Source organism: Pseudopodoces humilis, chromosome 6 (genome assembly GCF_049639895.1).
Source record: "Pseudopodoces humilis isolate 2021_Gansu_Grassland_sample_001 chromosome 6, ASM4963989v1, whole genome shotgun sequence".
Taxonomy (NCBI): domain Eukaryota; kingdom Metazoa; phylum Chordata; class Aves; order Passeriformes; family Paridae; genus Pseudopodoces; species Pseudopodoces humilis.
In genome coordinates, this window is record NC_142205.1 from 67,453,350 (window position 1) to 67,475,881 (window position 22,532).

Here is a 22,532-nt window from a genome sequence, read left to right on the forward strand (position 1 = left end):
TTACCAATTTAGAAGGAAAGGAAACATTTCATTTAAATTTAACAACTATTTTGAAAGAGGAGGACAGAAGGCAGCCCAGGTGCCCACGACTTGCAGGAAGCATTAGTGAGGGCATGCAGGGCACTACACAGAATGTACAGCACCGCTCCCTGGGCATCCTGGCCCAAGCATGGAACCAAACATCCTAAAGGAGCCTCCTGCTTCTAACAGAAATCATGCCACAAACAATTTTCCAACATTAAATTCTTAAAATGCTTATGAAAAGCATCTACAAGTGTTAAACACCAGCACTTCCTAGGCAGTGTCACTGAGCTACACAGTTGTCTGCAAATTCAAATTAGAGCTCTGCTGAGCAACAGGTATGATGTCAGGAAAATGTATTTTTTTTTAAATATTCAACATTTGATACCCCTAAGTGATTGATAGTATTTTGCTATGCCAACAAAACCTAAGCTAACTGAGCTTTTACATAACAACAATAATAGGTAGGGTAGCTTTTAAATGTGAACATATTTAAATGTGCAAAGTACATTCCCAGGTATCATTTCCACCATTCTCTCAGAAATAGGAATTTATTTCCTGGGAGCATGAGGAGAGTTAGAAGGAAAGAAAAATACATTACTGTCTCTTGTTTGGTTTCTTTGTTTGTTTGTTTAGTTTTGCCTTTCTTGATTTGTTTTGAATTTTGGGTTTGCTTGATTAATATTATTTTTTTTTAAGAAAAATACTTTTTTCCCTAAACATGGTTTTGAAAGCAATTTAAAAACTCTGCTTGTTCTCAGGATGTTAAGTTTTGGAACATTGCCTACTTGCTATTATTTGAAAATGTCTTGTTCCACGTTAAATATAAGAATTTTAACAGAACTAAGAGTGTGAGAAGATGTCCTCCCACCTGGTAATTATTTTGTACCACCAGTGTTGATTGCCGTTACATCAGGACACAGTGTAACAGGTGAAGGCACACACTGAAATCATCCTCTAAAGCACATTTCAAAGCTAGACTTGGGTCACTTTACATCAGCCTTGCTCAGTCTTTAAGCAAAAAGCCAGTAATTCATTTTACAAGAAGTTTTAAATCTACATAAGTGTGTAGAAGCACTTTGATTGTTGTTGATCAACAATAAATCACGTTCCTCTGCTTAGTTTACATACTTAAATATTTTCAAGCTCGATATACATTCTGTTTAGCTGAGTGCAAAAGAGATGAAATATTGAAAAGCAGCTCCCTATGAGATAAATTAGTTCTCCGGCAAAAAATACTTGTTTCTGCTCAGAAATACCTGAAAATACCCTTCCCCTGGACAGCTGGATTGTTGTGCAATCCCCAAAGCTATTTGATTCAACTTAATAGAAATGAAAAAAATATAGAAATTAAAACAATTACAATAATCTCAGCCATGCAAAATGAACATTATAAAGATGAGAAAACATACCAAAAAACAAAAGAAAAAAAAGAAAAAACCCCAAAAGAACAAAAAAGAAAAAACCAAAACCAAACAAACAAAAAAAAAAAAAAAAAACCCCAGAAATAATAACCAACCCCAAACCAGTTCAACAATCCATTTCAAACACTGAGGAGGATACATCTGTAAAGCTATAGCAAACTGACTAATACCCATTTCCAAAACTCTAAATATATCCCAACACCAAAAAAACCTAGGTGATTTTTTGCGCACCACTGACAAAAATACCAAGAAAATTACTACTGTGTGAACCTAAAAAACAAATCAAGCCATTTTAAAATATTTTTCTCTCATGAGTCAATTAATTCCTGTGCCAAGGAACCAAAATATATCTGTTTTCTAATGAAATAAGTCTATATTCCAAAAGCACATCTGTAATTTGATGCAAACGCCAGCAGAAGCAGACCCAATTCAGGTTTGCCTGGATATAATTATCTCATGAGCTGGTGACCAAATGGCACAGGAAATACAATTATATGACATATAAAGGAATTCTTACAGAATCTTGTATGTTGAAGGTTACTCTTGGCCCAGGGGATGCAGCATCCACACGGATATCTGGGAGGTCTTCACTGTCTCCCAGTCGAGAGCTGCAAGCAAAACAGAACCAAAACAGCTTCTTGAGTTGTACTACAGGATTTTAGGGTCATGAAAACATTTAGCTACACAAATATAAGGTCATACTTATAAGTTTTTAGAGAGGAATATATAAAATCACAATTGAAGCACTTGGGTACATGAAAAGGAAGGAGGGGGAGAAGAAAAGAGAAGCTGCATGTGACTTGTATTCTATCTCTGCTAATTTCTCTATGCAAGCTTTTCAATCCTGGGGCAACATGCAGAAATTGCAGAAAAGCAAGCTATTTGTAATCTGCCACATGGGACAATTATTCACATATGAAAAAGCATCTCCCTTTCTTCTCATTACAACAGCCCTTTGAAAAAGCAGATGATTGTAAGTCAGGTGTACAAAACAAGATTACACTATGCCATTTTTCCTTACATATATTTCTTCAATATGTTCTGAAAACAGGATCCTGTAGAAAACCCCAAGTTGCTGGAGAAGTAAAATCTTCTCAGAGGTTTCAGAAAAATGAGAAAAAATGCTTTTTAGAACATGCCTGCCTTGCAAAATGACCTTCTCCTATCCAGTTCCACCACAAACAGCTGCTGCCTGTGGTAAAAGGACCCTTCAGGCCAAAGTCCAACATTTCCCCTGTTGTTCCATGTGCTGTTGTGGCTATCACAGATCCCTGATTCCCACAGGCTCACCTTGTTCTGTCCATTCTTTTCAGAGGTGGCCTCCCTGATGCCGAAATGCTCTTAGATCGGCTGTAGCTGGGTTTGTAGCTCAGACCCCACTTGTCTTTCAAGGAGGCAGCCTAAACCAGAAATAATATTGAAATGCAACAACTGAGAACACAGAGAAGAAACTCTGGCAAGCTAAAATGCTACTGTACATGGGTGTGCCAGCAAAGTAAAAGTGCTACAATATTCTCAAAGAAGCTTAATCTTGCTCACCCTCATGCTGGATCTACGGAGCTTTTTGCGGACGTCCCTGCGGATGTCGTTCACAGCCACTGACTCCAGCTGCTGATAGCGTTGAATTTCTTGGTTTATGGTCCCTTCACTTGCACCTAATTTCCTGGAGATAAAGCATGGTTGAGTTATCTTACAGATATTATTTCCACAGTTTCAAAAACCTGTGTTGTAAGAATGCTATCCCTGGGAATTATCCCATTTTCTCTTTTGTCCCAATACTTATGACCAGTGCCAAATATAGCCACAGAAGTATGAAAACAAACATTTAACCTAAGATCTTAATTTCAGATAAAATTTCCCTCTGAATGGTGACAGCAATTTCATTTTAAGTACAAACAGTAAAACATGCATCCCTTCTCATAATTTAACATGTAACTACCAATCTCTGTATTCCCATCCCAGACAGATCCATTTATAGTAACTCTGTCTTGGGGAAAAGGGGGAAAAAAGCCCAAACAAGCCAAAAAAACCTTGCTTGCAAATACTATTAATAAAATATACAGAAGGTCAGATGAAATTCAGGAAATATGAAATAATTTTTTCTTAATGATTTTCTGAAGTAAAGTGTAAGAAAGTTTTCAAGTTTTATCTTGAAAACATAATGTAAAAGATGCAAAAAAAAAAGTCAATTTAAATATTTTTCTTCTTCCTCAGCTTATTACAGTTTCAAAGTAATATATTTTGCTAAAGTAATCAGCCTGAAAATAAATCAAGATGGAACATGAATTAATAGGAAAACACTATAAATCAGTCATTAAAATGCAGAGTCAAAAATAAAGACACTTAAGGAACAACCAGAGAGATATGAGAGAATACTTGCACATACAGTCTTTGCTTTTGGAATCCAAAGGGACAATCTTTTATTTTTAAATAAAGGCAATGATTTGCACTGAACCGTAACAGTGCCACAAGATGTATGATAAGAACATAAAGCAAACCACACTTACTTTAAGTCATCAATGACTTTCGCTTGCTCATTGAGCTCTCTAATATCAACCAAACGCTTCAAGAATTTCCTTCCTCGCTGTTCTCCAGTTTGGATACTGGAAGCTCCCTGCCGCCGATGATCAACGATCTCCTGTTTAAAATAAACATTTCATTAAAGCCCTCATCAAAAATTGGTCATCAGTACATTGTGAACAGGCAAAGTGAATTTCACACCTTCAAATTTGGACTAGTGCATGCAAAAGAATCAATTCATGTGAATAGGCAGCTGATTGGGTTTCTTGCAGTGATCCAAAGCCCATCATTCAGTTAGACACACTGTAACTACTACATACATGTCCCCATGAGCAGGATCTGCCTGCTTTCATATGTGCTCTGCTAGGCTGGAGCAAATCCCGCTTCGCTGAGCCCAAGAGATATTCTACAGGAACAGAGTATCGGTGGGTTGGGGGGCTCAAACCCAGCAGGTGATTTACAATCCGCTGCCCAAATGTGAGCTTGCGTGCATCTCCACCCAAGGAACCTCCACCTGATTTCTGAACAACAAACAGGAGCATTAGTGGGCTGGGATAATGTTTCCACTGTCAGCAGGCAAGAGACATTAAGGAACAGCTGTTAAAATGGTTTTGTAGAAAACCAAAAAGCAAGGTCAGCAGCATATTGAGTAGAAGTAGTTTTTTTTTTTAAATTTTTCGTGTTAGTAACTTCCTCTCCTGTGGAAAAAACCTAGAAGAAAGCCACAGCTTTTACAGTTCGGGTACCTGAGGTTAGGTGCAATGTCCCCTCCATGTTTTCAAATCCAGATCAGTATTTCCACATAATACCAGTAGAAATATGATCTGCAACTTGATGCCTTTGAAATATGGAGCTAGAAAACACACACACATAAATGTTTCTGATTTGTAACAAGACTTGTATGAGCTATAAAGACTAGCATGCTGGACTCAAGACTAAGACCTTTCCATTTGACAGAAGACTTTTTCCAATTAGTAGCACTTATTTTGGTGGATTCACTTACTGCATGTATAGTAGGAGACATGGTGTCAACTTCATCCTCATCTGAAAGGTCAGCTATGTTCACAGAGTTGAGGTCAGCAATGTCATCAATATCTTCCTCTCCTGTCAATGTGGTGAGAGTGTTGCCCAAAGCATTCAATCTTTTCCCAATGTTTGGATCCATGTGGACATCAATACCACACATCTTCCACAACACATTCAGTGTCCATGTTCCAGCACTACTACTTTCTGTGTTAAAAAAAGATAAAAAATCAGTTTAAACAGGTTTTCCTCTTTTAAAAAACCCATCATAGTGAATTACATACTCATTAGCCAAGACAGTGTTTGTCTTACACAGAAGTGTCTTTTCTGCCCATTCTGAGAAAAATACATTCCACAATGGAAATGCTTGATGAAAATACTTCACAGTATTTCTTTAACAAGTGATACAACACCGGCAGACCTAATGAAAACACATTCCTCTCAGAGTGAGTAAAGAGCATCTCAAGCTTCAGTTCATACAAATGCAGGCAAGTACACTATTCCAAAACAGAATTTCTAACAGCAAGAAACATAAAACATGTCTTTCTGCATGTACAAATGCTGACCTATTTATTCAAGGCTTGAACAATGATGCTGGAAGATGTTATATTATATGTGCTGTGCGCCTAGTAAATATCCTGTCTACCCAGGACTTTTCTGGGTGCCACTTTTCAGCATCAAGATACCAACCTTGCTCTAAGCATGACTACACAAGATAACGGTTTTCTTTCTAGATGGAAGTACGACCAGTACAGAGACTTGCAGCTACTTCTGAATGCTCTGGAGTAGGTCCAGACTACTTTGACCAGGCAGAGAGGGAATTTGGGAAAAAGAGAAGCCTTTTCTGGGAGAGGAGAGAAAGGGATGGCAGCTCAGGGTGCAAAGCCTCAGCATGAGGAAGATGTAGTAGGACAGGAAGCAATGGGATGACATTAGTGTTAGGGCAACTATTGCTGACTCTCCTCCACCCAATTAAATTAAAACACAGTTAAAGGACTTTAATTTCATGTTTTATGAATGCTTTTCTTTTGTAGGACTTTATTTATTGAAACAAGCACACTACCTGCTGCAGCTTGTCCTGTTGTCCTAGAACACACTTCATAGGTACCATCTGGCACAACACCTACATGAAGCATACAAAGCAAATGCACTGATGATGCAGCCAGTAAAAGTTGATCTAGACCAGCCCTTCCCAATCCCACCCTCAGTCTCCTGCCTGCCATAATTAAAGAATGACAGGAGATCTAGTTTTACTTCCCAGTCAAGGGCTTTTCTTATTTAGTAAGGCGAACCTATTTTGGTAACATACAAAATTCTAAATATGTATTCTGTATAAATATATATATGTATTGGATCAACTGAAAATCCCATACAAATTTTAGAATTTTCACCATTCTATATATAAGTATTCTATATTAGACTATTAAAAGTTACTGGGATTTTATGAAATTTTATAAAAGCAATGCATTCAACTCTTCCAACATCTCTCAGACAGAGCTTAAATTATTACAATGATATATAAAGCAGCAAAATTTATTTATAAAGGAAAACAACAACAAAGGAATATAACCTCTTAAGTCCATATAATTTTGCCTTCAAAAGGCCAAAGTCCTTTTTTTCAGGTTTTTTGGGAAAGCTCAACTGTTATTCAAGCCAATGGGAAGGGCAAAAGTGGATTTGTATCTGAAATACTCTTGTCCAGTATGAGATCACCCCCACTTACATGCATTCATGACTAGATCTCCTCTTATTTCTGGTTTCCAGTCATCCCAGCTTGTCTCAAAGCCATCAGCAAAGCGGATGCAGAAGTTTTTAAAATGACCTTTGCTAACTAAAGACTCTGAGGAGCAGGCAGTGATGAGTGTGCTTTCAATAGTCAGGACTAAAGCAGAGCCAGTGTCGAGATCTGCAGAGTGGTTAGACTGGAAAATAAAATCACAAGGAGAATTTACTGGTAACTGCAATGCCAAAGTGATATTGTACATTTACTAAATGCCATTTATCTTTCCCTATTAACTGATCCCCTGCTCCTATCTCCTTGTATTTTTGCTTCTTTGCAGAGAGTTTCAAAAGCATCACCTCTGCCCCTACAATGCCTCACAGTGCTGTTTCCTAAATGCAATGCCTACATTAGAAATTTATGAGAGCAGCGGGTGTCAAGTTCATCTGGAAAAGTAACAAAAATCCATGTTTGATCAAGGGCTATAATCCATATGGCCCCATGACCACACAACACAAGTCCAGGATCAATTGTTTTTTTCCAAGGAAGATGACAGATGACTTGATTAAACAATGACAAAAAGTAGCTTTCAATTTAATGTGATTTTTTTGGTGTTTATTTTGATGTGTACAACTATATACTATCCTAAGTATACAGATTGACTGATTAATTTCTACCTCCCCATATTAACACCTATATTTCCCTTTAAAAAAGCCCAAATATTTCCTTTTATAAAACTAGACCTCTTTTGAAACATGTATCACCTGGTTCTCTGGTCTGTACTACACACAAATTGGTGTTTTAACAGATTTCCAGTAGTCACACTTTTGCTTACCTGGGGTGTGTTTGTGATGGGCAGGCAAATTCCTAAGTCATTGACAGTCAGCTGAAGGAACAGGGTCCCAAAGGCCTGTGCAGAAGTCTGCTGGATTCCAGGCAGCATATCCACCACTTCTTTCGTGGCCATATGAATATCTTTATGTAAAGCCATTCTCTGTTCATTCCAGTTGTCATACGCTGCCTTGTAGTTCAGCCAGAATAGCACAGCTTGATGAGGAAACCAAAAATGCTTAATTAAAATCAACATTTTAAGAAAAGCAATCCATGTTCACTAATTAATCTTCTTTTTCCTTTTTACAGTTCCTCCATTATTTTCAGTCAGAGGATGTATGACAATGGACACACACACACATTCAGGATGCACTGATCAGGCTCGTGCTTCAAAGGACAAGTTGGACAAACCTGATCATTTACCATCAGAGTTAATACATTGAAATAGAGGAAGTCCTGGTGCTTTCAGCATTATTCATCTGTGAATATTTACAACAGCAACTTCCTCCAAACCCATCTGAAAACCAATCACCTCAACATATGGAATTTCCATGTCTGATGACAGAATTATCAATCTGTTGGCAAGGTGGAGATCTCCCAAATTTCTCAGCTACTTAACATGAAATGTATTGAGTCTTGAATAAACAAGCCTTTTGAGAAAAAAAAAATATCTCTTCCTCAGTATGAACACGAATTTGTAGCAATTGTATCTACAATACCTCTGTCAAAGGCCACGGGCTGGGCAAAAACAATGGGTCTGTTCAGAGTAATGAGCACAGCTTCCCTGTCTGATGAGCCACTGATTTCTTCTCTGAGAGCATTTCTTAATCCAATTCTTGTCTTGAAATAGGCAACTTGATGGAAGTCTGAGCCAGCTTCTTCATAAACCTTAAAATGTTCAAAAAAATGGGAAGAGGGAGGGGTTTGCACCAGGGAAGAGTTCAGGGATGGGAATGGGAAGAAAAAAAAACCCAAATCACTGCATTTGACAAAATATAAAATTAAAACAAGTTGTGTTCTTTCCTCTTTTTCTTCTCTAGCCAAAGTCCCAATGAGGATCTTCAATATTCTTTCATTAAGTTCTGATCACAGCATTATTTTATTTATCATAAATTGTTAACTTATGTAGCTATTTATATATCCAGATCCTCTATTGTGACAGATGATTTGTAGGTCCTAAGATTTGTACTTGTCTGTTTCTAGGCATCACAAAACACTTTCATGTCCTAGAATGAGTGGTTCCAGGTACCAGCAGACAAACTAGGTCAAAATGTAGGTCTAGCAAAGTTTGGATCTCCTCTGATCTTTTTCTTTCATTCAAATATTCTAAAAATTGTATCAGTATCAACAAACATTTTGAGTCTGACTCAGTAGAAAGGCTATTACCCTTCTAAGGGGCTAAGAAGTTTCAAGATATTAATAGCATGTGGAAGAAAAAACCCAAACAAACAAAAACCCAGCACTGTACAACAGCCTCTTGGTTTGATTATGTAGTTTTTTAATCATAACATTATTAAGAACATTACATGCAAAGATTTTGAGCACTAACCTGATGTTTAACAATCTGTCCCAGTGCCAGATTCAAATCCACCTGGCATTTTCCAAACAGTTTGAGGTAGCTGCTACTTCCAGGCATTGCTTTGGTTTGCAGTCTGTTGGAGAGCTCAAGCTCTATCAGCCCTGTTTCAAACCTCACAGCACGCATTGAGGGAGTTGTAGCTGTCACCTGAATTCCCTAATGGATAAGGAAGGCACAAAGTTATGAGCATCTGGTTTAGAGACACGAAGAGAAAATAAAATAAAACCAACCAACTACCATGGTTTTGTCATCATCAGATTACCTTAAACTGCAGGCTCAAAGAGTAAAGAAGAATTTTTGGTTTATCTCCATCTGTTGTACCATCATGTTCATTCCAAAGAGGTATTGGCTGCTCCCCTCCTGCACACATTAAATATGCACAGTCACAGTTTCACCAAAGAAAACATTTTAAAACCAATACATATAAAAAGACCATGAATTAAGCCTCATTTTAAACAGTGACTACTTGAAGGTTTACAAAAACAAATGAGTATTGAAGATATCAGTGCAAATTCATCTACTGACATACAATGAATATCTCTCCATTAAAAATTAAGGAAAAGAGGCATGTTCCACCCTCCTGGGAAACCTTCCTCAGGAACTCTCAAAACCTGTAAGGAGTGACACCTACTTTTCAAAAAAAAAAAAGGTGTTTTGATACCAATGCATCTCCTACTTATCTGACAATCCAAATTTAACACTTGACCAAATACTATGCAAATTCCATGAAAATGAGGAATTGAAATTGTATCGGTATTTTTCCATGAGAGGAGGAAAGAATACTCTGCAATTATTTTATTTTTGGGTTTACTTCCTCATCCTGGCACATTTCATCCCAAGTTATGCACCCTTGAAGAAGCAACCCTGGTTTTAATTCTCCTTGATATTTATCTACATCCCAACTTAGTTTATAGAAAGAGCTTGCTGCTGAAAAAGGCTAAGCCATTAATTCTCTCTAAATATGCCAAATGATCTGATTACAGTTATTTGGTGCTAAGGACAGGCAGTTAAAACACAGATTCAAAAAACCCCAATCCACAATAAATTTTTATCACTCCATTTTGTATCTGGATAATATTCTTTTAACCAACACTGCCTTTAACTTCTAGATGCAATTATTACGGACTGCTCTGTTTATTAACTAGCTCTCAGTCTGTGCAACTTCACCTTCAGTAATTGGTACTCACACAGTTTTTATGTAAGGATAATATGCAAACAATATTTTGGTGCAACACAAACCGTAATTAGAAAATACACTGTAGCACATCACACTAATTGGTATTTTCAAGCCATTGAGGAAATTACTTTGCTCCAAGCCAGAGGGACCAAGCCAATTTCTGCCCCCATTGTTCTACTCTGAGCATCCAGACCCACGGATTGCTGACCTGACCATATCCCTGCTGAATCAGCCCAATACGGAAGGCAACACTCACATTTCAAAAACCATCAGGCTGCTACTTGCAATACAAATTTACAGTCTGGAAAAGCAGAGAACCAGCACTGGTAATAAATTCCTCACATAAAAATGCCAGGCAGATCGAAATGCAGAGTCTAGTTCAGCACTGTATGCTCCTCTACAAACAAAAAATACTCTTAATAGAATAATGACAGCTGTCAGAAGATTTATTCTTTACCTAAGCATTTTCTTACTACCCAATACTAATATATTTTGGCTGGAACAAATATCATGGTGTTTTTTGTTAGCCTTCAGGGAATTTGACATTTTCCATTTTCTCCACTGCATTTTCTAAGTGCCTCGAGGGCAGTCCACATCACATGGACCTGAACTGTTCTTTTATAGCATTTGTATATCTGAATATTTGTATATCTGAACATAAATCACACACACACACACAGAGGGCCATGAAAGGAGGTAGATGTACACACAGACACTCTTTTCACTTAGTTACCACTTTTTATTCTTTCTTTCCTCATGATGTTTCCAGCTATTGATGAATCTTTCCACTCAAAATCAGCTGCATTTCTGTAACTGCCTTCTAGGATAACTCAAAAAGTGTTCAAATCAAACTAAGTGAATAAAGTAACCCAGCCAAGGTCACACCATGGAGAGACACAGAGGCTGATGTCCAGAATGCCAAACAATCCTACTTCCCAATAAAAATTCTGCTTATGATAGACCTAGAATAATTTCCAGAGCCTCTTATTATTTCCAAGTCCAGCTCTGCTTCCTGCTGCTTCTTGCACTGCTAGAGGTGAAATGAGGGTATCTGTGAAATTAAAGAGCTGGTCCTGAGAGCTATCAAACAAGGATTGAGGATCTTACTTAAAACTGCTTTTAAGTGTTCTGCTTACCTGAAACCTTCTGTATGACCTCATTTACTTCCTTCATGAACACTTTCTGCACAAACACTAAATGGTTTAAAAGGTCAGTCGTGAGATTATGTTCGAAGGAGCCAACCTGAAGAAATAGAACATTTGAGAACAAATCTTAGTTTTAAAAATGGTGGATTTTTAGTGTTTGGTTTTTTTTTTTAGCTGCAAACATCAGAATTCTCAATTACAAACATGCCTATTTTTCTGACTAAAGAATTAGTTAGTAGAAATGCTCCCCTTCTCCCCAGCAGGTAGGTTTCTTTTAAGGAGCATCACTTTTCTCTCTGGGAAAATTAACTATGGAAATTGGCACACAAGTAGAACTTGTGAACAGAACACTCTGTGTCGAGCAGAAAATTTCATATCATTAAGGTTCCATGTTACATCATTATTGCACTTAAGGAGCTGCCTAATCACAAAAAAAACCAAACCCCAACAACCAGCTATAAAACAATAAAATGATCTTCCAGTTTTTCAGTGTTTGGATTCAACCTGTAAACCTGAGAGTTCTAGAGGAGGCAGATAGTTTAAAAAAATGTGAAGATACGTAAGGAATTGTAACAGAAGGGAAATAAGTTACCAAAGATGACTGCAGCCTTCAAGACCTACCTCAGCCACACAGCGCAGGTAGTTTCCCTGCAGGTAGTAGCCTTGCTTGGCAGGGAGCTCATCAATGCTCCAGATCTGGTCAGAGTAAGTGTCATGCTCTTCCATGACATATTTCCCTGACATGGTGACAGGAGGCAGGTTGAGACTGGCCGAAGGAGGAATGGTTGACATGTCAGTGGCAGAAACTTTTGAAGTGAAGCGGAGTCTGTGGTTTGGAAGCTCAAAATTAAATCTGGTTTGGGCACCTGTAAAAGGAAGGAAGGTATGAACTGGGAAAAGAATCTCTTATTTATCCTTAAATTTAAGAACAGCTTCTGAACAATAAAAAAAACTGAAATGTTTAAAATGTTATTGAAGTGCACAGACCTAAAGAACTATAAGTATCCACGCACATGATTCTGGGTTGCCTTAATTTCTAAAGAGAACGAAGACTCCACAGTAGTAAGATTGAGAAGGGAATCATATAAACCACCTCGAGTGTACTGAGGCCTTGTAAGACTATTCTCAAGCAGCATTACAAATTAAAGTTTAATTAATCAAGGATCATAAACAGATTTCAGCAGCGAGAGGGAAGCTTCCTGGGAGGATGCTACATATGAATGTATACATGTCTTGAATTCTGGGCATTGTGTAACAACCACAGTGAAAATTCTCTATATGGGCCCACATTAAAAAAAAAAAAAAAAAAAAGCTGATGGCAACAGATTCAAAGCTCTAGCTATAACTCAACAGAAACACTGAGTGCTTTTGGATGCTTATAGGAAGGCCAAACTAAAAGCAGTAATGTTTGTAAAGTTCCAGAGAACTGTTACCTGTCATCCCATGACTCCTCATCCTTCCCATCTTGTATTCCGCCTTCAGGGATGGCAGGAGTGCTGCTCCAATAGCAATCCCATCTATCATGGCACTGAACTTCAGCACTATGGGCTTCTTTTCCAAGCCCTCTGGCAGCTGTGGGAATTCATTGGTTTCAACCGGCGTTTGATTGATGCTCGTTGGCGTCTTCTCCGAGGGCAGAGGAGTCGCCACATCCTCTTTGGCTGGCTGGGGCCTGTGGGCCAAGACAAAGAGCGGGAAACCCTTCCTGTTAATCTGCCTGGCTGTCCCACAGAGACCCAGGGTGGCAAAATCCTGGAAGGGGGAGGGATTTGGGAGCACTCACGCGGTGGAGGGCTGCCGGATGAGGTCGGAGATCTGCTTGGAGAGCTGGTGGGAGCTGCGCACCATCATGCTGTGCAGCGTGGCTGGGTGCTGCGGGATGTTGATGCTGATGGCTCCCACCTTCACCACGGCTGCATTGTTGGTTTTCAGCCCCCTCTGGGCACTGTACAGGGCCTGGGATTTGGCAATGCTGCACTTCACCACGGTTCTGACAGCAAAAGGGAACAGCAGTCATTTGCAGGTTGTAGGTTAAACTGAGTTTTTAAGTGTTAGCTGAATTTTGAAGCAATATCGTTTGTCAACTACACCCACGTTCCTTTTTCTTTCACTTTACACACAGATGCACTCACTACATGCCACAAACAACTACGCTACACTTAAGGGAACTACACATCATGCATGGCAAAAATACCTGCTAAAAACTGCTATTCTTTCCTAAAGTAAGGGTCATTTCAGTGCACACACACCAGGCTGCACATAGACAGACAAATTTGCACACACAGAAACAAAAAAAGAGCCTTCCATTTCAACTCCTGTTCAGGAATAATCTTCAATCACCCTTTTGGTCAAAAGTCAAATCTGAGTTTTGCATCCAAATAGGTCATTGGAGGAAATACTTAACAGTAAATACACAGCACATGATGAATTTGTGAATTAATACTGATGTTTAATTCAAACATATTATTCCAAAATGCATCATCTAAACCTTATTTTAATGTTGAGGAGGATATGGTTCATAATGGTTACCCAAGATAAAACTGTAACTGCACAAAGCTGGCAATTTTTGATGTCCTAACAGAATTTTGGCATAGCAGAATTCATTAAACTCCTACTAAAAAATGTATTGTGGCAACACATTAATGTTTCTATGGTCAATTCCTGGAGGGTTACCCAATGGAAGTATATTATGCAGCCAACACAGAATTACAGCCTCAAAGAGAAGGAAATATAGTTGTCAAGATGCAATACATCAGCTAAAATGTCTGGAAAATAGACTATAAAACTGCACCATTCAATGCAAGTTTCTCAAATACAATATTTCAAGGGGTATAGCTATAACACTTTTTGTATCCTATTTAAATTGTTTCTAGACAGTTTGGTCTCATGGTGGAAGATACAATATTCTATGAACTCCACTCTCTAAGTAATGTCTCTTCTTATTCTTATGTTAAAATATCAGCAAGCCCAAAACAACCCAGATGTGGAAATACAAACAAACAAAAAAAGACATCACCCTTCTGCTTATAATCAAGAAATACACAGCACTCTAAGGCAACCACTGGCCTATCAACAGCAAATTAATTGACTGAAGCTCAAGGAACATTTTCATATTTTCATAACTATGCAAGAAGTGCAAGTCACCTAAAGCAGTTAAGAATTAATATTTTAGGGCAGGCTGTCGAGTAGAAATTATTTCAAAATACGTGATGAAGGAGGAAACAGTTCACAACAATTTTCAGAAAAACATTATACAAATAAGCATTACTTAAGAAAGGGCCAGAATTGTTTTAATTCACCTCTTTAAAAGAAAAACATAATTATTTCTCTTGATGTCTGCTCATTTCCTACTCTCTCCCTGCTACCATTCTGACCCAGCTGTTGTGAAGCCAATAAACAACACATTTGCATCTCCATCTATAAAACAAAATACTACTGCATTCAATCCGTTTTAAACATTTCCTTAATTAAAAATGTATTACACCATATAGCTGTTGCAGGAGAATAAAACCTCAGCAAAATTAAGTGTGCTTTTCTCCATATTTCATGCAACAAATTAATTTCACTGCTGTTTGCCTACAAAAAACCTACTTCCATGACAGAATGAAATGTGGAAAGACTGTCTGGCTATCCATTTATTATTAAAAAGCTGCAGTTTGCTTACCTACAGTGATGTGCCTGTAATGCATCTGGTTGTATCTCATTAAAGTCATTAATCATTATTTAAGTTACATACCAGTAATGCTTCCAGTAAGAATTCTATATTCTCACATCAATACCATAAATCATCGCTCTCCAGACAAATTTGTGACAAAAGGGCTCTGTCCCACTAAAGAACTGACTACAAGTCCAGTACTCAACAGATTTTTGGGAATGTTGTTAAAAGTGTGGGGGGGAAAAAAGCCATCAGGAGGCCTGTAACACACAAGAACTACTGCACCGAGTCAGCTGAAAACTCAGGCAGCAGCAGATACCTGAGGTGTAAGTGAAGGGATCCTTCCCTTAATTCCAGCCATAAGGAATTTACTTTCTAAGCCAGAGGCTGTATCGTGTTCATGACTCGCCACAAGACCTATCCCACACAGATTCATTCAATCCTTTTAATCATTTGTACTTTTGTTGACCACATCATAAGGCAGCAAATACAACAACTCTGTGATGCGCTGGTTTAATGCTGCTACCAGACAAAAAGGAACACAAACCCCATTATTTTCCCTACATCACTTGCAGTTTTACAGTCCATCACCTCTCCTTCCAGAGCTCTAAGGACATTTTTAAGTTAATCCTGTATTACCACAACACTGAATAAACAGACTCTGTGAGAGAGGAGACCTGCACCCACCCACACAGATCTTCAGCATGTCTGGGAGTTAAACCAGCACACAGGAAAATAAAGACAAAAAGGAATGGCCCTGCTCATGATGACACCACAACTATCACTCCAAGCACAGCAGTTCCAAAGCAAACCTAACCTCTGTGTTCCCTTACATTTATCAACAGTATTTAAGCTCATTAAAATAAGTACAGGAGCAGATCTAAAGAACTTAAGGGCCAGTGAAACCATTCTAACATTACAGTAGGGAGTGCAGTGCAATAGTAGCTGCTAAAACTATACTGCCAACATTGACAAGGGCTTTTTTAAGGCAAATATTTAGCAGGCTTCATTAAAAAGTTTATCTAGGTAATACTAGATGTGTTCAAGCAACATCTGCCTCCACAATCACACACAGTAGAAATGCAGCCATTAGCTACACAACACAGAGTTAATTGCAAGACTATTAAACATAATAATATGACATACAGAAACTCTTGTTTGGCTGTGCTTGTAGGAGATGTAGGAAAATCCTCCAGTCTACAGATGAAGATTGAAGAGAAAGCAAGAAAAACAAAAACAAAGCAAATAAAGAATAAACAGTCATGCAAAATTAGTCAGTTAATTACTTGTAACCCACAATATGACATTTACTTTCAAAATTACCAAGCTGAAGGTTTTGGTTTTGCTCATGTTTGTTCTTTGCTCTTGGTGTTCTTAAGATTTATCATTATTTCCCCCCTATCCTTTTCTATCCTCCCTACATGTAAAGCAGACATGAAGAGGTTTGGTCACATTCAGAAACCCTTCATGAATGCCAGGTTGGAACTTTTATTTATCCCTCTGAAACAAACTTATTGGAAGCAATTTAGCTGAGGAAATGATAAAATTCTGTGTATTTTAATTTCTATGTAGCATCCTCCGAACTACCCAAGAATTAAGAGGGGAGAGAAACTCAAGTGACATTGTTTAGCCCCTTTCTACAAGGGTCGTGTTGTTCTAAGACCAGTCCACATACTGAGGGTTACCCAGCTAACACCCAAACCGTGTGAGGGTGATCTGTGCTACAAAGAACTGTGGTTCAGCTCATTCTGAAACTCAAACAGAAAGAGATGCAGCTGGGAACAACTTAAAATAATACATGGGCTTTCTGAGTCTGTGAACCTGGCAGAAATAAAAAAAGCCAGAAGGATGTGGATGCTGAGCAAGTGACTGACAATGTTCATGCACAAGAAGTGGTTCTCTTCCCCTCCCCTGCCAGGTTGTGTCAGTTACATAAGGGCTAGAGAAGGGATATTAGAACTGTAAAAATAAGATGAGAGAACAAAGAATGATGAAAAATGGTTGAAAAACACATCTATTAAAGAAACACAATAGATCTTAAACAGGAATAATCAGCATCAGTAGATTAACTACTCCCGACAAATTCATATGGCTTGAACCTACAAGTTTCAAAAATCAATTAGAAGCACAAGAGAATAAACACACAACTCATGCCACTTCTATGCACTTAAACAATTTTACATTGTGAAACTTCCTACTTACTGGATATTTGGGGTAATTCCCTCCAGCAGGACGATATTGACACCTCCAATGTGAGCAGTGGCACATGTCTCAGTCATCTTTTGATGTAGCACATCTTTAGGAAGAAAAGATATTTAACAGCATTTCAGTCAGTAAAATATTAAAGATATGCCTACTGCTTTTAAAAATATTGCAACAGGAAAAAAACTGAAAAATCACAGCTTTAGCAGTCACATTAAGTGATGCCAGCTATAAATTGTGACAGGAAGAAATCTCTTGAAAATGAGCAACTGTCTTCTAAGAGGATTCCCTCCATGGCACTTTCTGAAGACCTTGCATCCTTTTATAATCCTTCAGCATCCTAGTAATAGTTTTTTTAAGAACTTGTTGAATATTATTATATTATGTACACACACACTGCACATGCACATGTAAAGCTGCCAGGGAATTCAATTACAGATAATGCTTTTAGCTCATCCCACCTTTCATTTTCTCTTTCAGGGTGAAGCTGCCGTGGATCCTCTTCAGCTCTGATTCCATGGTGAGGCCACCAATGTCAGCCTCCAGGTGGGTTCTGTTCACCATCCCTATCCCAAAGACGATGAGGGTCACGTGCTGTGGCTCCGAGGTCACCAGGCTGCGCTTCCGCCCGTTGTCCTGCTCGTTCTCAAACACCACCCTGCAGGCAGGCTCCGTGGGGCTTCGAACACCTACACAAACACCAGCAGTTATTCAAGGCTTTGTTTATAATAAATCCTTGGCATATCCCATTTATATTTGTATTTCAAACCGTGGATCACGTATCTTTCGCGTCAAGAAAACTCTTCAGGAAAATTATCTGTGCCTTGCACACTTCACTCCAATACCTTTGCAACTGAACCAAATCCAAGACACAGTGAAGACAATAATGAGAGATGTGGTTTCATTATTACTCCTAGATATGCTCCTATGTACCTTATATAAATATTTGCAATGATCTGATTTTATTGTTGTACCAGAAAAATGCCCTGACAGTTTCCAATGGTCCCATTTATTTTTTGATCATCCCACAGGCAAAGGTTATTATATTTCTGTTTTGGACGAGCAAGGTTTCCTTTCAAATGCTCAGGAGGCTAAAAATAATGTAAGAAAATTTACATTTTCTGCAGATATTGGAACTGTGGATATGATATTCTGTGCATGAAAGATACTGGCATATATTTAACAAAAGTTCTCATTTGAGACTTGCTTAGATTTCATTCTTTACTTAAAAGAAATCCAAAGCTATATAGCTATAGAGCAACTCTGCCATCCCCCACATATTTACAGCAACTTAAATTCAGCAACAAAAAGAATGATACTAAGACAGCTCTCATATTTACTCTGGTGTGCTGAAATACATTGGAAATAGCAATAATTACACCAGATCTCAAGTGAAATTATGACCCAAACACCTGTAGCTTTTGTGGGACTTCGCAAAAATCAGTATTTCACCTTTCCTGCTCCCACAACAAAGTTCACAGATTTTTTTTTCCTACTTTCAGTCATTCTCAAGGCAGGAATTTTCTCCCTCTAAATGGCCTATGTATTGCTTATTTTTTTATTTATTTGCTTTATTTTGGCTTATTGCTTGCATATTTTCACCGAATGATAATAAGCAGCATTTCCAGCAGCCCCTTGAACACAAAACAGCACCTCAGGAGGAACAAACTCAATCCATACTACAAAATGAGTGAGAAATGTTAAAGCTTTTCTTTTGTGCATCCTCACCACTTGCCCCTCTGGATCCAAGTTAGATGGGGTGTGAGACTCTCAAAAGCCACCTCACGACCAAGCTTCAGAACGCCCCGTTTAAACAAAAGCGCACACACTCTATTATTTGGGCTCATGAACCACCTTACCTGTTGGCCCAAAAGTTTCAGAAGACTTTTCTAAGATGCCAGTTGGATCAGAAATGAGTGAATAGAAGTTGAGCAGCTTATACATATTTTGCCAGCACTCCGCAGAGGGCTCGCTCTGTTCCGACACGGTAATGGAGTCGGAGTCATCCATATGGATCGTCACGTGGTCAACCACATCTTTGGAGCCTTTCCTGGACACTTTGGACGTCCTTCGCTCCGACCTCCCCAGGGAATTCTTGTTGCGAGACTCCTTCTTGTTGTTGTCGTTGTTTGTCCTCTTGCTCTTGGTGTTGTTCACCCTGGTGCCTCCGTTGAGGCTGCCCCGGGAGCTGCGGCTGAAATCCGAGGAGCGGAAGTCCCTGTGCTTGCGGGTTTTGAAGGTGGGGGTCGGGGAGGCCGAGCCAGCCGTGTACCTGCTCAGTTTGATGTCTGTCTGCGTGGCCTTGATGTCATCAATCATGGTGCTGAACTGGTGGATGAGCCGCACCAGGGCCATGTCCACGTGCTGGCTGATGGACTGGCAGGAAATGGTGAAATTGCAGTGGAAGGTGTTGTAATAGCGCTTGTTCAAGTCGTGGAAGGAAAGGGCGTTGGTGGAGTTGTGAGGGGTGCACATGGATTTCTCCATCACCACAGCGCTAATGCTGAAAGTCTCTAACATCAAAGCTGGTTTGAATTCCAGAGGAGGAAGATTGACAGCTCCTTGCCTAAGGAAAGGAAAGGTACAAGTCACTACTGTGTTGCTTTTTATGAGAGTCAAATACGTTTTTTACACAGCTTACATCTCATTTACTGAACCCAGCCTTTTATTTCCCTTAGGATAGCACCTTTTTACCACAGTTGTAAATATAATAAAATGAACTTTCACAGTTTGATACGGTGTGTTACTAACATAGCAATCATCCAGTTCCATGAAACCTAGACTGGCATGCAATCATTCAATTATATCCTAAAGGTTTGCACAAAATTGGTCTGGGGGAGGATTCAGCATTTTCACAAAAAGTCACATCATTATTATTTATGGGATTAATTATTAAACACCATTTCAGAGCCACTCAAATTCCCCCACTATTATTCCCACCAGCTCTCCCCCTTTCCCATTCTCCAATTTTCAAAAGCAGCAGAGATTCAAACAGTTACAATTCCCAAACCATTCCACTGGAAGATAACAGGAAGACAGAATGAAAGATTAGAAGAAAAAAGGGGTTGCTCCTTATCCGATGAAAGTGCTTTGAAAATCTGTCAGGACATGAAAAGCCTAATTTCTGTTCTTTGGCCAGTACACATATTTTTACATCTCTCATCATACCTTCGGGCTCTCTTGCTTTTCCTTTCCTTTGCTGTGTCTGAATCTACAATATCTGCTCTGAGGCAATCCAGAGTTCCTGAGAAGGAGAGGTACTCTCCAAAGTACATCCTGTAGCACAGGGGCATCGCATCCTGCGACTGAATTCCTGTGTAACTTAGCAGAGGCTTGAAAACAACCTACAAAACAAAACCCACCCATTTGGTTATGAAGGCCTCGATTATTTCCACCCTCTTGCTCATCCATTTGGTGATGTGCAGGCCCAGTTACCTGTGCATCTGCCAGCTGGACTGCAGGAAAGCCCTGGTTGCCCTCTTCTACTCCTGCAATGTCATCCTGGCTGGTGCTGTGCTGCGAGTGGGTGCCATCCAGGGTGTTCTGGTCACTGGACAGAACTGTGTTGAAGTCTGAAGCAGAGGGGATAGTAGGAAGATTGGGTGCCACACCTGGAAAATAAATACCCATGGAACACTAACACCACAGCAAATCTCACCACCACTGACTCGATTAATTCAGCGAGATTATTTATATAGATAAACAAGCCACAATAAGGTCTGCAACCTCACAAAGGTGGCATTCAGGATAAAGAAACAGCCTGATATTGCTGGAACAGGTAGAGATTGTCCAATTCAAATTTGGAAAGAGTCTTTCTGCAGAGAAACACATTCCAGTTCACACAGTTCACAACAGTTAAGCAACACGTACAGCACGATGTCATTTGTAGGATCAGACTATTGGTTCAATATTAAAAACAAACTAAAACAATTTCTTATTGCCTAAGATTAATACAGCACAGGTGAAGGAGCGTTAACAGAAAAAAGATTCAAGTACAGCATTAGCGAAAAAGAAAATTAAGACACACATTGAGAAGTTGGAATGATGACAGGCCAATAAGAAAAATAAATGAGCTGCAATAAATTGTTACACATCTGGTTTTTAATACATCTAACACTTTCAGAAATGTATTTTTTTTTCATTCCCTTACACCCATTCCTAAGTTACTCCCAAAATACATGTTAATGTTTAGTCCCAAAACGGAACTGAGAAAGAGCAAGGATTCCGGTGCACAAATCACAAAATAAGCAGATGAAAATTAGATCAAAAATAGCCAACCCAACCAAGGAACTTGACCACAGAAGATGATTTCATGGCTTAACTTTCAGCAGCTACACTGACAGTTCCAAATGTAAGAAAAAGCTGAATTTTCAGAGCCAGGGTGAGGCAAAAGAAAACAACAGTTTTGCTTAAATCCCATCTTTTAATTTTCCAGGTTGCTGGCAAGTCCCACAAGTAATACTTTGAACCAATTAAGTCCTGCTGAACATAAATCACTCTCTCAACTGCTTTCAGTCAGAATGCGGCAAACACAGGCACAGCCAGCCCAGAACCACCTGGAACTCAGCTGCAAATTAGCAATACCTGTTGGAAGGCTGTTGTGCCCAGACTTGGTGGCTGGACTTTCCTGTACGACGCTTCCCCTGTTGCCCACAGCATTGGACATCCAGTTATAGAAACTCACAGAGGAGGGCTCAGACAGCAAAGGGTGCTCAGACAACATGTCTGTGGCCACGGTATTTCCTGTGCAGATAAAGCAGCAACTTCAGCATTTCTTGCATCCAAGTCAGCAGAAACAAGGAACATGGCACAATTTCACTGACACCACCTACTTACTATAAAAGTAAGCCTAATTCTCAAGGCTTATTGAACTAAATTATGTGTCAAACAGCACTACAGGTGCTACCACAGAAGTTATACATGGCACTAATGGATGTTGCACTACACATGGCTTTGCACTTGCTCATCTCTACCATTAATTAGAGGAAAAGAGTCATTAAGAAACCAAAATACCTTTTTTTCTGAACAGTATTTCAGTCCCTGACAGCGAAGGAGAGAGGTTTTAGAGAAGATACAGTAACATATACAGTATGTAATTTACATATAAAGAAAAACTGATAACAATGCACTCTGAAAAACAATACAGACCACAAACACTTCAATGTTTCAAGCTTTTAAAATATTTGTTGAATAGAAAATTGCTAAAAATCTGCAATTTATCATATGCAAAATACA

At 38.9% G+C, this 22,532-nt stretch overlaps 1 protein-coding gene across 10 annotated transcripts in view; it reads right to left on the reverse strand.

The window, feature by feature from the left end:
• The window catches only part of BLTP1 (bridge-like lipid transfer protein family member 1), an 86,699-nt gene that overhangs the window by 12,634 nt on the left and 51,533 nt on the right, over positions 1 to 22,532 (reverse strand). For 4 of the 10 annotated variants that reach the window (XM_088055939.1, XM_088055938.1, XM_088055934.1 and 1 more), the window contains exons 43-66: positions 21,882 to 22,040; positions 20,733 to 20,908; positions 20,466 to 20,641; positions 19,157 to 19,863; positions 17,759 to 17,986; positions 17,298 to 17,391; positions 16,242 to 16,292; positions 13,224 to 13,430; positions 12,874 to 13,112; positions 12,062 to 12,306; positions 11,432 to 11,537; positions 9,381 to 9,478; positions 9,089 to 9,274; positions 8,259 to 8,427; positions 7,544 to 7,755; positions 6,712 to 6,910; positions 6,052 to 6,111; positions 4,969 to 5,195; positions 4,286 to 4,486; positions 3,953 to 4,083; positions 2,985 to 3,108; positions 2,736 to 2,845; positions 1,963 to 2,053; positions 1,281 to 1,343 (exon numbers count right to left, since the gene is read on the reverse strand). In XM_088055939.1, coding sequence (XP_087912065.1) covers positions 1,281 to 1,343; positions 1,963 to 2,053; positions 2,736 to 2,845; positions 2,985 to 3,108; positions 3,953 to 4,083; positions 4,286 to 4,486; positions 4,969 to 5,195; positions 6,052 to 6,111; positions 6,712 to 6,910; positions 7,544 to 7,755; positions 8,259 to 8,427; positions 9,089 to 9,274; positions 9,381 to 9,478; positions 11,432 to 11,537; positions 12,062 to 12,306; positions 12,874 to 13,112; positions 13,224 to 13,430; positions 16,242 to 16,292; positions 17,298 to 17,391; positions 17,759 to 17,986; positions 19,157 to 19,863; positions 20,466 to 20,641; positions 20,733 to 20,908; positions 21,882 to 22,040 — 4,259 coding nt within the window. The remainder of the gene's footprint in view (positions 1 to 1,280; positions 1,344 to 1,962; positions 2,054 to 2,735; positions 2,846 to 2,984; positions 3,109 to 3,952; positions 4,084 to 4,285; positions 4,487 to 4,968; positions 5,196 to 6,051; positions 6,112 to 6,711; positions 6,911 to 7,543; positions 7,756 to 8,258; positions 8,428 to 9,088; positions 9,275 to 9,380; positions 9,479 to 11,431; positions 11,538 to 12,061; positions 12,307 to 12,873; positions 13,113 to 13,223; positions 13,431 to 16,241; positions 16,293 to 17,297; positions 17,392 to 17,758; positions 17,987 to 19,156; positions 19,864 to 20,465; positions 20,642 to 20,732; positions 20,909 to 21,881; positions 22,041 to 22,532) is intronic. The other 6 variants (XM_088055941.1, XM_088055937.1, XM_088055935.1 and 3 more) reach the window with 5 other exon arrangements.